Raw genomic sequence first — 18,155 nt, 5'->3', positions numbered from 1 at the left:
CAGAGAATGCTGGCATGGAAGACAGTGGGGTATGTATACTGTTTATAGAGAGGAAGTGATTTACATGTTAAACCTTTTGGTTTACTATCTACCCCCATAAAATAGAAGGTGGCCCAAAACTCTAAAAAAGTTTCGTGGGAGCTGGAGAGTGTGTCATCCGGGAAACTGGTGATGGAGGAGAAGGGAGTTATGGGTATAAGAAATGTTCCTGTGTTTTCTATTTACCAGGAACTAGCCATATTGGCATTTTTCCTAAAATAAAAACCATTTTTCAATTCACTGAATTGCACTAAGTCCCAACTATATGCTACTCTCCATCCAGCAGAACAGCACATAAGCCAATATAACAAAATACTGAACAAAAGTTAACTGTTCCAGCAACAGAAAATCTTGAGGGAGGGCACACACACCTGCAACAGCCCAGGGATGATATCTTGAAGGAGTTGATGCAAAGATTCCTTTGAGATTCTCTCAATGACTTTGGTCTGCATTTTAATAGCAGCCAGATTAATTGGGTAGTCAGCTGTTTGAATGATGGGGCAAAGCACTTTGATGCATTGTTCAGGGTGGATGGAGCTGGCCAGAGTGGAAGCAGCTTCTTCAGCAGCTCTCACAACCTGGATGTAGAAAGAGAAGAAGAGATTTCTATTTTTCAGATTTGTACTTTACGGAGAACACACACACCATATCTAAAAACAGTCATGGATTTGGTCAGTACCATGAGTCTCTAGGTTTATGACACTGTGCTGATTTCCTCAGAGACTGGATATTTATGAATTCACTTTTGTAGCAGAACGACAGCCACAAATGCTAATGTCTCTGCCAAAAATGGTGGACACAAGAGGACCTTTTCCAGTTCTTTCTTTACTATACACAAACCATGGCAGATAAAACATGACAGGATAATGGACTGCCAACGGCAGCATGAAGGATACAGTGGACCTCATAGGTTTTGTATGCCAGTGACTTATCTCTTAGATGTGTAAATGCTACATTTTGGGACCATGATGGCAGCTGTACAGATATCTTTGCAATGAATAGAAAATATGTGTTCTTGGTCTGTCTAAGAAAATCAAACTAAGATGAAATACTCCATTAGGTAAAATTTGTTATATGTAAATTCCGAGATACAGCAGCAGGCTGCAATAGATACAGCAAATATATATGATACCCTACTTCTCAAAATGATATGCTTTTGAGTTACTCTCAGGATTTTCTCTTTATGATATATTATATGTATGTGCAAAATCTGCTGGAGAAACTGGGAATTATTGCTCTGTTTGCTGAATAGCATTCATGCTGCCAAGTCAAATGATGAATTTGGATGGGCATCAGTCTATTCAACATGATCATATCCTCATTTTAAGTTAAGGCACCAGTATATTTTCTCTCAGTGTATTATATCCCATTGCATCATAGGATATATACTGATCAGGCTGCATAACAACATTGTGAGTGTACATCCAATGTAAAATAACTAAGATGGGTAACATGATTTAATTCATGTACACCTATATATCACTCAAAAGAAAGAAAACTATTTCACAAAGTAAATATAAAGCATGGGTGGGCAGCACCTACACCCACATACAAACACATGAAATTCACCTGTGTAACACACCTTGTGTTCCTACCACTGTCAAAATTTCCTCTACTGCTGCAAAAATCTCCCTGTGTTTCCCAGTTGAATTGTACTTCCCAGTTGAATTGCTGGGCTTTTGTGGTGACAGAAATTGTGTCACTGATATGATGATTCAGATTTCAGTGAATTCAGAGAGATCACAGATTCCTTCCCAATCCAAGGAGGTTGCCTAACCTGGTTTCTCAAAATACAGGTGATCTGGTGAACAAAACAGTTAATGTCTACTGATGATCCCCATATTGGGAGACTGCCTATTACATTAGGTGTGACCAAAAATAGTTTAATTAGTTCATTGGTTCATGAGATAGATGTGTCATGCTTCTCTGAACAATAGATTTGCTTAGACAGCTGCATGTATTCTGGTCATTTTAGACCTCCGAGCATGAGAGGTTGATACCTACCATGGATAATCATTTTAGGAAGGCTGAATCCACAATCATTGGGATACTTCCTCACGCTAGCTGGGCAGGGGCCCAACATTCCAAATCTGTTTAAACTATTGCCTGCTTCTCCCTCTCCTTCAGTTTTGTTATATAGCCTTGCATGCTTTTATCCTTTTTTTTTCTTTTAAAATTTTTTATTATTAAAATTCCATAAACAAACATACAACAAAACATACATACATCTTACACTAATTACATTTACATAAAAACAGGCACAAAAAACTTCCTTTCCTTTGCAGCGATTATTTCTGATCTCCAGTTACACTGGCTAATATGACCTTCATATTTCCCCTTTTTCTTGTAACCTCTTTGGCTATATCCTACATGAGGGTATAGTTTCTCTTTTGTATTTCTAATTTGTTCTCTTACCATGATATATTTCCTGGTATCTCCTTTTATTTTTAGTTAGTTCTCATTTATTGTTGACTAATGCACAGATTTCATTTTTCAAAAGCTATTACACCATTAAGACCATTCTCAGTTTTCAGATAGTTAATGACTGGTTGCCATTCAGTTCTGTATTTTTCTAAGCTTTTATTTTTCAGTAAACATGTCATGCTTTTATCCTTAAGAGTTAGTCATAGAAAGAATCAGAGTACAGCGTATATGTGTATGTGTGTGTAACCTAATGCCCAACTAGCTATAGTCTAATTTTTTTTTTTTTAGTATTATAGAATGAGAGTGAGATTCTGGACCAGTGGCAAGACACAAGAAGAAAAACGGAAGGGGAGAGAGAAGCAGGCAACTGTTTAAATAAATTTGGAATTTTGGTCCCCTGCCTTGATCAGCTGGAGTGAGAGAATATCCCAATGGTTGTGCTTCTCAATTGAGATTATTGCACTGCACTGCCTTTCCTACCAACCTCAGGGCAGGGTGAATTTTTTTTAAATGGATGTTATCGCATGCCTCCGTGCCCAATCTGGAGGCATCCCATACCTGATCATGGCTTTTCCCATACCTTGCAAAATCCTGTTCTTTGCAAAGTATGGGAGAAGTCTGGATTGGGTATGGGATGCCCAGTTCGGGTACAGGATGCCTCTGTACTGGGCACAGAGGTGTGCAATAACACCCGTTTTAAAATGGCTTCACCAAGGTTGGGAGGAAAGGCAGGGCAAAAATCTACAATGACTGTAATAAATGATCATTCTAGGAGGTAACCATTTTACCCTAATGGTTGTGGATTGCTTCTTCAGTACTCCTGAGAATAGCTCTCCACGTATATATTCTTCATTAGCAGCCATGGGTGGTGGATTACTCCTCCAACCTTCCTAGAATGATAATTTATGGTACATATCAACCTCTCATTCTCAGGAGAACTGAAGGTGCAATCCATAACCATTGGGATAAACCCAAGATGAACTCCTTATGGGTGGGACTGGTTGCCTGTTTCCTTAATTATTGCTTGTAAAATAGTTCACCCTGTCCTGACTTAAATGTGTCCACTTTTTAATGTCTTATAATGTTGGTGGTTCCTTCCATCCAAGTGCTTTATACACTTCTTCCAATAAAGATGTTACCCTGAATGCTGTTGTCATGTTCACTGATCTTGTCGAATGGACTCATACATGTGTGGTCTCAGAATGCAAGAGTAATCATAGCATAGGTAAATAAAACTTTTCAACCATCTGGAAACTATTATTTAGTTGCTTTGAATCCTAAGGTTCTAGGACAGAAAGAGACAAATAAAGCTTCTGTATGCCTAATTGCTTTTGTCCTTTCTATGTAAATCTTCTCTGCCCTTCTAACATCCAATGAATGTCACCATCTTGCTAGCAGATGTGTTGGATTTAGGCAAAATGTCGGTAATTCTACAGTCTGACTCATATTTATGTGCAACATAAACTTCAGAAGAAATAATGGTAAAAAAATAATTTGTGTTTCTCAAACCTGCACAAGTTAGGATTTACTGAAAGAGATGCTATTTCTGATACCCTCCTTTTTCATAGAATCATAGAGTTGGAAGAGACCGCAAGGGCCATCCAGTCCAACCCCCTGCCATACAGGAAATCCAAATCAAAGCTTCCCCGACAGATGGCCATCCAGCCTCTGTTTGAAGACCTCCAGGGAAGGAGACTCCACTACACTCCGAGGGAGTGTGTTCCACTGTCGAACAGCCCTGGAACACACTCCCTCAGAGTGTAGTGGAGTGGAGTGTAGCAATTGGTTTAATTGCTACAAGAAATGATACTCTGAAAGTCATTAACCTCACAGAAGCCTCACAAACTGGCTCAAAATACCAAATTCAAATCTATGCAGGGAATCTATGAATAGTTGGTTGAGCTTATAAAGTCAATCTTCTTAAAAATCTCTTGAGATAAGGATAGATAGATAAAAGCTTTCCATTTGTTACCAGAGTAGATGACAAAGCAGCAACCTGCCTCTTAGACCTTTATCTATTCCACTCTGAAGATTTCCCTTGTCTTCCATTAACACTGATTATAATTTTGAACATCTGAAATAAATTGAGGGGGATGGTTTCAAACCCTCAGTAGTTGAATGCCCTGCTGATCTCTAGCGTTTTTACCCCACTCTAGTGTGCTCTCTGGCCTGGGACACTAGCACTATTTCCAAGCTGATTTGTCATTCAAAAGAGTTCTGTGTCACAGAGGAAGTGCAGTTGTGTGTTTGCCTTCTAGTTTAACTCCATGTAGAAAGAAAGAATTGTTTAGGAACATGTTAAAACGAGTCTTAGGAAAAACAGAATAAAGCCAAGTCTAAAGATGTATTAGAACTGTTCAAAAATTAATAATGAAAAACTGCAGTAGCAATGTGAAATTGGCATGTAAAAATATGCTTTTGTGAGGTTCACATAGGCAAGAAAGTCTAATGGTTGAACATACATCACAGTATTTCCAGATGCATTTTAGCAGAAACTAATTGAGTTATATCTGATCATGGATGTCTCTATAATTTTCCATCCACTTGGGGATAACAATGACAAACACCAATGTCTCTTCCTCAAGGATTTCAACAAGATTTGAACATGAGGATTTGGTCAACAGGAAATTCTTCTTCAAAGAAATCTTACTTGGGAAACCACCATAAGTTCTAAGGAGAACGTAAGGATCCACTGGTTATTGCTGAATTTGAGCAACTGTCATATTTAAATTGGGCAAAGTGTGTTTGGGGATGAGGGAGAGAGATGTTGGAGAGAGGTATTACCTATCTTTCCAAGATATGTATTCTAACCTGCCAGCCACACAGAATAAAGAATCAGGATGAACATGGGAGACACACGTATCTCATAAAGGAAGTTATGTATCTTGAAAAGACCTTTGCTAAAATTACATTAGTGGGAATGACTGAAGTTATGTGATCCCAGTATTGAAAAGCTCATGGAGCAGGAACCAAGTTATAGAATCCACCACCAATTTTATCAGAACATAAAACAAGAGACATCATTCAATTTGACTTTCCTCTTCAAATTTAAGCTTTGTAATAAAATTAGCAGAAGAATGCTGCCAAAAGAAGATATGCCCATCATCCAAAACAAACTCAGGCAAAAGAATAAGTTTGAAGCAATTTAAATGTTGCCCACAATCTGAATACAATTGTACCCACCCCCAGAAAAGGGGTCTGAATAGAAAATTCTAGAGGTGGGGGGAGAGGTTGATGATGGCAAGCAGTCCATTCAATTGTGGAAGTGGTTTAGAAAGAAAACAACAAGGACACAGAATCAAGGTGAGACAAAAAGAATGTGCACTCAAGAGAAGCCTGCCAATAAAGGCACTCCTTTAGAACAAAATGTTTTGTCCAACAGTTTTATCTGGAAATCTGCTGCTAACAAAACTGCTGCTAAATGCTGCTAACAAAAAAAGAGTGTCATGCTGAGACTCTGGTTCCAAGAAATATAGTACAGGCATGCTGATTTATTAAATGGATTAAATATTTCCTGGCCCTTCTTTTTAAAGACAGTCCTTACACATTTCCCCCCTTGCTGGTTGCTTAACCAGGTGGTGCCACCTTGCACTTCCAAACATAATGCTACACTAGTTACATGGCTATATTTTGCAGCTTAGTCTCCTATTACTCTCATTCCATAGCCAAGAGTGCTCTTTTCTTTTTACCATACCAGATGGTCTTATACTTTATTCTGAAGCCAACAAAGTACATGGGGGCGGGTTATAGACCACTGCTTTGAGGTGGTCTGCCGCCGCCGCTTGCTCCGTGCGGGAGCCGTAGCAGCCACACCGCGCAGCTCCTGCGCGGAGCAAAAAAGGAGCTCCTTCTTGTGGCGCCTCTATGATGTCGCGAGGCGCCGCTGGCGCATTCACAACGTCATAGGCGCCACGACACGTTCGGACGCTATGCGTCCGATACGTAAAGATGGCACCGGCCGTGTGGAACGGCCGGCGCCATATTGTACGGACAGAGTCCGTATTAGACTCATTTTTTAAACTGGGACATCCTGCGGACGTCCTAAGTGCCAGTGTGTAACCGGCCACAGTTCTAGAAACTTAAACTCATTGACTTCATTGTAGTAAAGGTAACAGTTCAATGGACACTTATTTATTTGTAAGTCCCAATGAACACAGAGGGGTTTATTTATGGACAAAGATAGGATCCAACTGGACGTGTACAAAATATGGTTGAGGAATGAAGTTAAGGAGTAGATGGGTTGGCAAGAACTCAGCAAAAGATGGAAAGTATCGAGCTGGGTCTCAGTCTGGTAATTCCAGTCTCTCATGCCTTAGCTTGACTGTCACTAGAGTTCTGGGTCTTCAACCAGTTTGTCAGACTAAGTTCTATAGGGGACAATATCCTTTTTCTTACAAAGGACTATGGACCCATGGGAAAAGCTGATCAGGGGCTCCAGCCAGCAGTGGGTACTGCCAAATCAAACGGTTGACAGAATCAAATGTTGAAGTGAAGGAAGCCAGTCAAAAGTAAGAGAAGTTTGCAGCATGGCAGAATTGTACAGACCTTTCACTCTGTTTCTGTGCCATCTCATCTTTTCTCTGCCTCTTCCATGTTTATGCACAGACACAGATACAATGTGGAAGCCATATCTAGAGCATGAGTATACTGCAACACCAGAGAAAGCCAGATGATGCAGATGATGGCACAAAATGAGGCCAAGGGCAAGGCCACTCATTAGATGGCAATTCTCCCTTAAGGGTTGCCAGCTGACCCTGCAGCCTGAAGATGGTTATCTGACTCCTAGACCAAGAGTTAGCTAGACCCTACTGAACATTTACTTATAGGCTAGTAATGCATCATACTGATAATGCAGTTTTTCTTGTCCTGCCTTGTAGAGTAACTTGTAGTTTACCATTCTTTGCTTCATATATTAAATCTGGAATTTGATCTTCAGCCCATTTGTGGCTATGTCTTCTACCTGTGGCCTTGCCTGGTACATTATTTGATCTCTAAAGTATTCATAAACACACTTCAGACTTGCCCTGAAAACTATATAATATGCTGAATGAGTCTTTTTTATGTACAGTGCGCCCTTCCCTTACGTGGGGATCTGTTTTGGACACACACACACACACACACACCCCTGCACAAGGGAAAAATGTGTATGCTCAAGCCCCATTAGAAATATGCCCCATTACTTCTTCCAGGGTGCGAGAGGAGTTTTTCCAGTGCAGCTTCCAGCATATGCTGGAAGCCGCGTATGGCGCATCCGCCTATAATGCGGGCACACTGTACTTACCATTACAAATTACGGATACCAACATATACCATTATTTCAGACCACTGCCATTTGTATCTGCTGGCTAAATTCTGATTTCTTTATTAAGGTGAAATTAAAGGTAAGAGTGAGACATGGATTCTGTGTTAATACTTTCCCGGGTGGTCAACATATATGCTCCAATAAATTTCTTACAACAAACAATTATATAAGCTTTAGAAGTGTAAAATTTGAGCACTAAGGGGACCATCCTAAGACCCACATCATTTGACAACAAAAACTAAAACAAGATTTCTGCATTGGATTTTTTAGGGGTATTATCCATTCTCTAAGGAGCAACAAGATAACCAGTATTACACACCTCTTTGTGAGAATCCTTATGTGCTTCCAGGGTCTTCATGATAGTGAGTTCAGCATAATTCTTAAATCTTGCAGGCTGGTTCCTCAAGATTTCTCGCAACACTCTTAACGCCAGAGCTCTTATTGAATGCTAAATAAAAAGAAGCAGTACATGTTAGACCACCCTAAACATCTTTCTCATCTCCCCTTCTGTTGCAGGAACATACCGTATCAGAGACCTCATTGCACTGCACTTGCTCTGCTTGGGTCCATATTTACTCCCTGCTAGAGATGGAAAGCCTATTTCATAAGTACAGATAAAGCATCCCTTATCGAAAATGCTTGGGACCAGAAGTGTTCCATATTTTGTTTTTTTAGGTTTTGGAATACCTGTTTTTGCATATACCTAGAGACAGGTTGAAGAGAGACTGAGGTTGAAGAGAGACTGAGAATCTATGAAAGGAGTGGATTCCCACTATTTCACAAATCATTGTGTCTCTCCCCTGTCATATCTCTCTCCAGCCTTGCAAATACAGTACAGGTACATATAATGCTACTTGTGATATAGTTGAAAATGTTTTGGATTTTGGAGTACTTTCGTTTTTTAAATTCTAGATAAGGGATACTCAACCTGTAATGTGCCTCACTTACTTTAAATTTAATTATGCTGTACGGACCACCCCAAGTCAAAACCTATGAGTGTTATTAGGATTGTGAAGGACCTGGCCAGCACTGAAAATCACAGCAGCAACACAACATGGGTTTGCAGCTCATTTGCAAAATTCTATAACACATTTGTATTAGAATCAGTTGGATACTAATAATCAAAGACCAATTTTTATGCTCAAGACAATAAGTCTTGACAGTATATGGCTTTGAAATGCAGAATAACAGAAAAATAATCCAGTTAATTCCTTTGACAGAGATATCAAAACTAAGTTTCAGCTACTCTGCTCTTACTGAACTTTGGTAATTCTAACAATTATCATCAGCACAGCAATTTCAAACAGTGTTCTAAGTTTATTCTGCAACACTTTTGGAAATAACTATCAAAGTTCTTGTAATTCAGTACTGCAGTTTCCTGACATTCAACCAACGCCTTTACATTGGAAGGCTGTTATTAATGAGAATACTGGAACAACTTCTCAGGTTATGTAACTCTTGGGTTGCATTTTTGAATGACAGCCATTCCAAACAGTGCCTATAGTTTCAACACAGAGTATTTAGTTTAACTTGCTCCAGACTGAACTTTTAAAGTACATCCTGATGCTTTGGTATTCACCTGCGCAATTCATGTGCTAGCACATGACTTGTCTCCTGATTAAATCTTCCAATGCATCACTAACAGCAAGAGCTGTTTGGCACAAATAGAAAACAGTAAGAACCATGCAACAAAATTATATTAGCTGATTTAAGAATCATATTTTAGTGACATCTCAGTTTAAGTATACATAAAATAGGAAGATAGATAAAGCATGTAGTGATAAAGAACTAGTTTTTACTTTGCTTTTCATGGTGTGTGTGTGCAAAAATCAGTTGCCAAAATACTTTTTATTTGCTAACATATCTAAGATAGGGGTATTTTTCATACAAGAGAAATAAAATGTTAAGCTCCAACCGTATATCTTCAAATACAACAAAGTAAAATATGGCAGAAACTACAGATATGAACCTAGTACTTAATTTGATCCAGTGTATCACTCTGTAAGACCCAGTGTGGTGTAGTGGTCTGAGCATTAGACTGTAATACTGGAGAGCAGGATTTGAGTCCCCACTCAGCCATGGAAACCCACTGGGTGGCCTTAGGCATGTCATACACTCTCACCTACAGAAAACCCTGTGATAAGGTTGCCTTAGGGTCACCATAAGTCTGAAACAACTTGAGAGCACACAACAACAATAATTGTATTGTCAAGGCAAGGGAAATTCGTGTTGGTTGATACTAGTACATATTGTTCAACAATTAAGTAATATTTTCATTGTTTCTGGCTGCTTCTGGAACAACAATAAGAAACCCAAAGGCTATTGAAAAGAAGTAATATCATGACTATGCTGAAACATCCCAAGTCTGGAATGTCTACTTTCTCTCCTAATAAAAGGGGAAAGGATCACAGATAAAAATAATAATGTTATGATTCTTTGTTGTGATGACACCTGAAAGCACCCCAAACATATGGAATCCTGTGTCAATATCTTACATCTTTGTCTCCAAGTGTTTCAAGCAATAAAAGCAAAATGGTCTTGAAATGTTCTTCCCAAACTCCCAGGTTATCTTCCCTTGTAATCTTCAACAGCTCAAGAAGGGCTCCTTTCCGTTCTTCCACCCGCTCATTGTGATTGGATAATTCTTTTAAAAGATCAGCCACCAAATCAGAATGATCAATGGGCACTGATGGAACAAGTGGAAAGCTAGTCAGTACACAGTGAAGACAAATAAGCAATAATTGTTGTAAATGGCTGAAAATGGGGTACACTCATTGTATTTCTTGCTAATGCATCTATAAACATGATTTTTCTCCAGTTGTTTGACTGCAGATTTATCTAGAAAATAAACATAGAATCAAAGAATTGTGGAGTTGGAAGAGACCACAATGGCCATCAGTCCTTAGCAGTAGTTGTGCCTTCTTATTATGCCTTCTTATTACTGATAAACCCAATGTACCCATAAAGCTTTTCTTTTCTTTGCAGGTAGGCAAGTATTGAAAACACATGGAGCCTCTGTTCTTAGGGCTTTTCTAATAAGCCCAACACAGAGCACAGCTTTGGTTCCCCCAAAGGTGTATTATTCTGAAACTGCTTTCCTCAGACATGTGAATGCCAAAGTCCATTTACACAGAGTTGGAGGACAAGTTTGAATATGAGACTGCAAAGCCACCAGCCGAAGAGCTGGGCCAAGCACCACACATTATGTCAGAGCATTTTAGGGTAACATGGTGTCTTTCTCAGCCACTGATCCCAGCATGAGAGCAATTAAAAAAAAAGAGTTAATAAAGAACACTGCTGCTGTTGGTCCCAGTAAACCTTCCACCACTGAACATTTTTAGAATTATCCAGAGAAAAACCTTCTGAAACTCTACTCTACTTTTGCAATTTGACAGTGGATCAGAGGAAGGCAATGGGAAACCCTTCTGAACAATTTCCCCAAGAAACCCCCATGTTAGGTTTATCTTAGAGACAACGTAAGTCAGAAGTGACTTGAAAGCACACAACAATAGCAGAATGGGATGCCATTTTCAACTGCGTCTCGGAGGAAGCTCTAAAACTTGGCAAGTCACTGCAATGAGTAAGCCACTGTTTGCTGCAGGAAACACACTAAAGAGTAAATGCTAGATGTTGTGGACTAACATATGTTTGACTCATACCAGGAATGTTGTGCCTGTTCACACCATTCAGAGTATCTCAAACAAATAAGCTGGCATTGGTTTCCTGGCCACCAACATATTTCTGACATTTCTGCCAGTCTGTTCCTTCTACACCAGGTTTTCTATTCATATAACTAATGGGAGGAAATCTCATTTATTTTAGCATTTCCCACCTCATGACTAAACTACTTTTAGGGGTGAAACCCAACTGAAATACTAGGATTTCCCAGTAAACAATTATGCAAATCACATTACTCACTATGTTGCATCGTCCACTGAGGATTGCTATGAGGTGATGCAAACTGAATGTAAGCAAGTTTCAATATGACAGTATCTTGACAATTAAATATGGACTTTCATAGTTTAGAGCAAAAATAGCACTGCATCAGCATAAAACAAACAAAGTGAAACCAACCATCCCGAAGCTGATCAATATCGTCATCAAACACAGCCTCCTTGAGAGCAGTTTTGTCATAGGAGCTGATAGTATCCGAGTACGGGTAGGGGTTATACTCTCGAGTTCGGGGTCCTGAAAAGGCACGTGGGGGCTGAGTGTTAAGTAGGGAAGTTTTATTGTCTAAAGCCATCCTTCCTCCTTCTACAACATCACTGCTTCCACGCATATCAGTTGCTGGTGATGCTATTCCACCATCCCGAGAAACCTGCAGGAATTGAGCCAGAAGAGGGCACTGTTAGTTCAATAATATATTACAGTTTAATGGGAAGCTGTATTAACAATGTTATCAAGCAGTAACTATTACTCACCCTGAGCTTTTGGAGGAGGGCTAATTACAATTTTTAATAAGCTCAGTTTGTTTCCAATGGTCATATATGTTCAAACTGACAGAGACTAAATACCTGTCAGAAACATTTTTTTTTTAAAAAGTAACACTTTGTTCCAGTGCCAAAACATTATGTTACTGGATATCTAGCTGCCTGATGACTTTGTATAGAGCCATGAATTGAATTTGTTGCCTTTGGTTTCTATGCCATAGGAAAAACAAGGAGGATCAGAACATTTATGTGGCTTCTCAAATTCTATGTGTGATGTGAGATTGGGATGGTTCCAGACATCAGTGCGCTAATGTGTGCATATCTGTCACATGGATAGAACTGATATGTGCTGAACTCTACATGTGTGGGCTTCTATGCTGGACGAGGGAAAACAAACTCAAACTGAATCCACAGAAAACAGAGGTACTGGTGATATGTACCCCACGTCTGGGGAAGGAGATTTGTCAACCAGTCCTGGACGGGGTCACACTTCCCATAAAGGACAAAGTTTGCAGTTTGGGAGTAATCCTGGATTCGTTGCTAAAATTGACATTTCAAGTAGATGTGGCAGCCAGGAGTGCTTGGTACCAACTTCGATTGATATGCCAACTGTGTCCCTCTCTGGACCAAAAGGACCTGGAAGCAGTGGTACATGCACTGGTAATCTCTTGTCTTGATTTCTGTAATGCGTTCTACATGTGGCTACCCTTGTACCAAGTTCGGAAGCTTCAATTGGTTCAAAATGCGGCAGCCAGATTGGTCACCGGTTCGTCCAGGTTAGACCATATAACACCTGTTTTAAAGACTCTTCACTGGCTGCCGATTAGCTTCTGGGCGCATTACAAGGTGTTGGTTATCACCTTTAAAGCCCTATATGGCTTGGGCCCGAGTTACTTGCGGGAACGCCTCTCCCTACATCCACCCCGCACTCTCAGAATAACTGGGAAGAGCATGTCAGAACATCAATCAACTAGGCTTATATTGACTTCCCAAAGAGCCTTTATTGTGGCTGCTCTGAAACTATGGAATAGTCTCCTAGAAGAGATCCATCTTAATAACTCCTTGGAGGCATTTAAGAGGGCACTTAAGACGGATCTCTTCCAGCGAGCTTATCCACCTGACCTTGTATAAGAGATCCCCCATCCTCTGATTGTTGTGTAACTCTATTGCATTGATAAGTTAGTTTTAATATTAATTGTATTCTATTTTATCAATGTGTTTTATGTGTATTTTAGTGAACTGTAATCCCGCCTCGATCCATCTGGGAGAGGCGGGAAAATATAAATAAACTGTATGTTATTATTATTCAAACAAGAAGGCCAATTCACCAGTTAGTTTGGCTATGGACTTCTGATCAATCTTTACATTTGATAATCTGCACAGAACTAGAGCCATACTAGGTCATCTAAAGGAAAATCAGGAGGAACAAAGATTTGGGCATTTCATTTTAATATCAAACTCACATGGTGGATCTGCCATGATGAGGTTATAATTACAGCGCCTATGTCATTATAACAAGATGCCAAACTATTTGTGTGAAGAACTGTTTCACGTAAAAAGGTTGGCATCCTGTTAGTGGCATACACACACATACGTTTCCTTACACCTGTAGATGTTCTTTTGTAGGCACTGTAGAGGACAATATTCCCTCCCTCCCTCCTGCTGCAGTACCCAAAGCCCTCCCCTCAGACTTATTATACAACCTCTAAACCTCTTGCACAGCCATTCCAATTCCTTGTGGGAAGCATACAAAATTGGAGAAGCTTTTGGCTATGTCCCTGTAGCCAGCCATGAAATGATTACAGCAGCTCTGAGCTCACTAGAGGATCCCAGCAGATCTCAGCGCTGCTGTAATTATTTCATGGCTGACTATGGAGACATAGATAGATGCCTCTCTGATCCTGACCACTCCCCATGAGGCATGGAATGGCCATGCAGGGTGTGGATTCAGAAGCTGTACAGTAAGTCCAGGGGTTGTACATAAGTTTGCTAAGGAAAGATCCATATGCAAAACTATTACACTACTCTGAGCCATGCAGGATTGCAGCCATAGCTTCGTATACTGTGGCCACTCATGTAAATCAGTCCTAAGAACAGCTAATTTGAAAGTACAGTGTGAAGATATGGGGGTACCAAAGATCAACTGGATGAAAATGTTTTGGTTTTTTTTCAGTTAGGAATGCTATTCAAAATCATGAAAGAACTTTGAATGCTAACTGGCAAATAAACTAATAAATAGGAATCCTTTTTGAAGCAAAGAAAGAAAGAAAGAAAGAAAGAAAGAAAGAAAGAAAGAAAGATTACTTACAATGTCACTGTCCTTCTTTCCATCACGTTTGATTGGTTCATTTAGATCCTCTTGACTACGGAAGCTAAACTTTTCAATTGCTTCTGTGACTCCACGAAGAGAGCTATAAATTTCATCAGAATTTAGGTTCTCTGTGTCGTAATCCAGCATGCTGAAGACCGAACATATATGAAATGTTAAAACCAAGGAGATATTAGTTTATTATAGCTCATCAGGGGAGCCATGAATTGAAAGTATGTGCTAACTTTCACAAGTCATGAATTCAAACAGGGGATTTCAGCAGTTGGTTCGGAAATACATAAAAGCTGCCAACACACAACTGGATACTGACTGTGATCCCACATTCATATGGTGAACATGAATGTCAACTCAGCCTTCTTGCTGAACCAATTTCATAGCATGATAGAAATACTTAAAAACAGTATTTTTATCCATGACTTTGAACAGTATTATCCCACAGTATTGTAAAGCAAAAAGAACAGAAACATCCATTATTTCAATAAGATGTTCAAGCACTATAATATTCTTAAAGTGTAACTTCAAATATGTAATTATTAACGGTTAGAATCAACAATAGACATCAGTGATAATGGGAAGTCAAACAGTTGTACCACCATGAATTTAGTGCTTGGAATACACAAATTTATGTTTTATCTTTAAACTTTAGCTTGAAAGCAATTTATTTCAATTAATAAAAATGACTATGAATTAATCAATTTCAGAAGAAAACCTAATCTAAAACTGAACCTGTTTAATTGAAGTGTAATTGCTACCATCATTTAAATATTAGGTGCAAAATTATTTCTCCTTGTTACAACTGGACACCTGATCCTATCTCAGGATTATTCTAGTCTCTCCCAGGTGGCCCAAAGTATTCCATCAGAGCAAGCAACAGTGATGCCAATAGAGTGCATGACCAGAACGTTTGGAGAACTGGAGCAGATTAGTGGAATAAAAAGTGAAGAGAAAGTCCATCTTTTCTTTCTTTCTTTTTAAAAAAACCAGAGTATTTGCTACATACAAGTGTAATATGTGAACAAATCATTACAGGGGGGAAAAACAGCAGAACAACATTCCACTAAAAACTCTGTTACCATAAAGAGCATTCAACCATGTGGAGCACAGATGGTTCCAAAATATACTGCAAAACAAGACTGGTGGAATTATCATCACCATCTCTTCTTCTTCAAATTGCTTAATGTCTCTACCCCTCCATTACATTTGTGGTAAATTTTGAGCCCTGGTCTCCAGAATACCAGACTCAAATGCCAACTTTATTAGCTATACCCCTAGTGGGTTTTAACTAAATCAGTCTCTTGCACCGATATTTGTTTAAACTTCTAAAGTTTTTTTTCCTGAAGATTCTCAGCTGGGGCTGTTTAGTCCTTTGCCTTCTTTCTGCTAATTTACGTACTCTCTTTTAGAAAATGCTCACATTCCTCTCTCCAGACTACCGGAAGCCATTTCTGTACAAAACCATTGTTTGCTGTCAGTAATGGACTGGATGAGGGTGAACAAATTGGAACTTAATCCAGATAAGATAGAGGTGCTCCCAGTTAGTTGAAGGCAGCTCAGGGAATTCAGCATATGCTAGATGGAGTTACAATCCCCCTGAAATATCAGGTTCACAGCTTGGGTATGCTCCTGGACTTGGAACTGAGTCTGGATGACCAAGTTCCAATTGTGGCCAGGAGTGCATTTGCACAGTTAAAATTAGTGTGCCAGCTGCACCTATGCCTTGAGAGGTCTGATCTGGCTATGGCGACACATGCCTTGATTATTTCTCATTTGGATTACTATAACGTGCTCTACATGGAGCTGCCTTTGGAAACTGTTCGAAAACTTCAGCAGGATCAAAATACAGGGATCATGTGAATCCCCTGCCAAAATGGTTGCACTGGCTACCAGTCTGTTTCTGGGGGGAAATCAAGGTGCTGGTTACAACCTTTAATGTCCTAAACAGCTTGGGTCCAGACTATCTGAAGGACCGTATCTCCCTATACAAGCCAGCCCAGGCACTAAGATCGGCAAGAGAGGGCTTTCTCTCAGTCCCACCACTTTTGCAAGTGCAGTTGGTGAGGACTTGGGAGAAAACCTTCTCTGTGGCTACTCTCAGACTGTGGAACTCCCTTCCATGGGAGGTCAAGTTGGCCCTTCCCTGCTCTCTTTTTGTTGGCAGCTAAAGACATTTTTATTTAGGCAGGCTTTTGATGTATTAATATTAAGTATGTACTGTGTGTGCAATTGATGTACTGTTTTTAATGCTTTATTATTATTATTTTTACTTTTTCAAAAATGGTTTAAACTGTGCTGTGTTTTTAACTGTTATATTTTAATATTAATATTATTTAATTATTTTTAACGTTTGTAATTAATGTTTTAGTTCTATCTTTTTAAGATTATTGCAAGCCACCGTGAATCTCATTTTGAGAGAAAGGCAGGATATAAATCCAATAAAATAAATAAATAAATACACAAGTTGTACAAACCATGCATGTGTTGTTTTTAATCAATCTTTAATCAATCTTCTCTGATGAGAAAAAAGATGGAAGAAGAAATAGCAAAACACAGGAGGGCTGTGAGTGGAAGATGTCAGGGCAACCTCCCACCCCATTAAATTCTATGAATGAGGCAAGATCATGTCAGAATAAAAGTCAGAGAAAACTATCACAGTGGTAAAGAGATCTTCTCACCACAGGAATGAAATAGTACCTCCACTGAAAAATTTCATAAAAAGGAAATGTCTTATGAATGGCTTCTCATCAATATTTAAATCACCCAAGCAAGAAATTTATCTAAATGGAGAGAACGGATTCAAGAACTGCTAATTAAAGACAAGATTGATGCCTTCTAAGCTTCTGGGTGCCATGAAACCTGGGAACACAGATATTCCCTCGAAGCCTGCCAGTGTACTCATTCTACAACATTAAACCAGGTAGCACCATCAGGAATGAATCCATATGGTGCTTTCACCAAAGCAGCTCAAGACAAACACTAAACAGTAAGAGATTTGGAAGGATGGTCTATCTGGAAAGAAAGAAGCGCCCCCCCCCCAAAAAAAAAAAAATAACTGTGGGATTAACAAACAAGAGATGCTAGTTGCAAACACTGAAGGCTTCTAATTGTATTAGAAAATACAATTATTTTGTAGCTGCTTTAGCATTTATAACATGAGACAAGGCCATACTCTGCTCTAGGTATATATGAGACAGTGGTTTCTTAACATATGAGAGACAAGATTTTGGCAATCCCTCTTTGACAAATATTATGATTTTGTGTTCATTCAAACAGGTCTCAAACAAACATCTCAAAAAGCTAACTAACTATTGGTATATCACAAAGTTTTCCATTCGTAAGCAAGGTAAATGTAGAAAGGCACACATACACCTCCCCATTATCTTTCCATGCGACTTGAAGACAAAAAGAAATCACATCACTGAATCATGGAAGAACTACTTCCAGATAGATGTCAAACCTTTGCTCAGAAACAAGGCACAAAAAAATAATAATAAATAAATAAAAGCAAAACCATGCACTTGTTTTCAGCACAGTGAAAACCCAAGCCCTTAGGGTTGCAGAAATAAACTACCGGCAGATAATGTAATCAGAGGTGGCTTTGCAAGTTTCATCCTCTGAAATATAATGCCCA

General features: G+C 39.2%; 1 protein-coding gene across 21 annotated transcripts in view; it reads right to left on the bottom strand.

Moving 5' to 3' along the window:
• Window positions 1–18,155, bottom strand: part of CLASP1 (cytoplasmic linker associated protein 1) — a 248,553-nt gene that overhangs the window by 14,308 nt on the left and 216,090 nt on the right. For all 21 annotated transcript variants that reach the window (XR_016280884.1, XM_089520292.1, XM_089520276.1 and 18 more), the window contains 5 exons: window positions 14,507–14,657; window positions 11,840–12,086; window positions 10,261–10,451; window positions 8,085–8,213; window positions 411–617 (listed from right to left, as the gene is read on the bottom strand). Coding sequence is in view for 20 of the 21 variants with exons in the window: in XM_089520292.1 (XP_089376418.1) it covers window positions 411–617; window positions 8,085–8,213; window positions 10,261–10,451; window positions 11,840–12,086; window positions 14,507–14,657 (925 nt within the window). In the remaining variant the exon portion in view is untranslated. The remainder of the gene's footprint in view (window positions 1–410; window positions 618–8,084; window positions 8,214–10,260; window positions 10,452–11,839; window positions 12,087–14,506; window positions 14,658–18,155) is intronic.

The sequence above is a fragment of the Sceloporus occidentalis genome, unplaced genomic scaffold (assembly GCF_023333645.1).
Source record: "Sceloporus occidentalis isolate IW3139 unplaced genomic scaffold, rSceOcc1.0.p SCAF_4, whole genome shotgun sequence".
Classification (NCBI taxonomy): domain Eukaryota; kingdom Metazoa; phylum Chordata; class Lepidosauria; order Squamata; family Phrynosomatidae; genus Sceloporus; species Sceloporus occidentalis.
The sequence above is the reverse complement of the archived record's forward strand: the minus strand, read 5'-3'. Positions and strand labels throughout refer to the sequence as shown.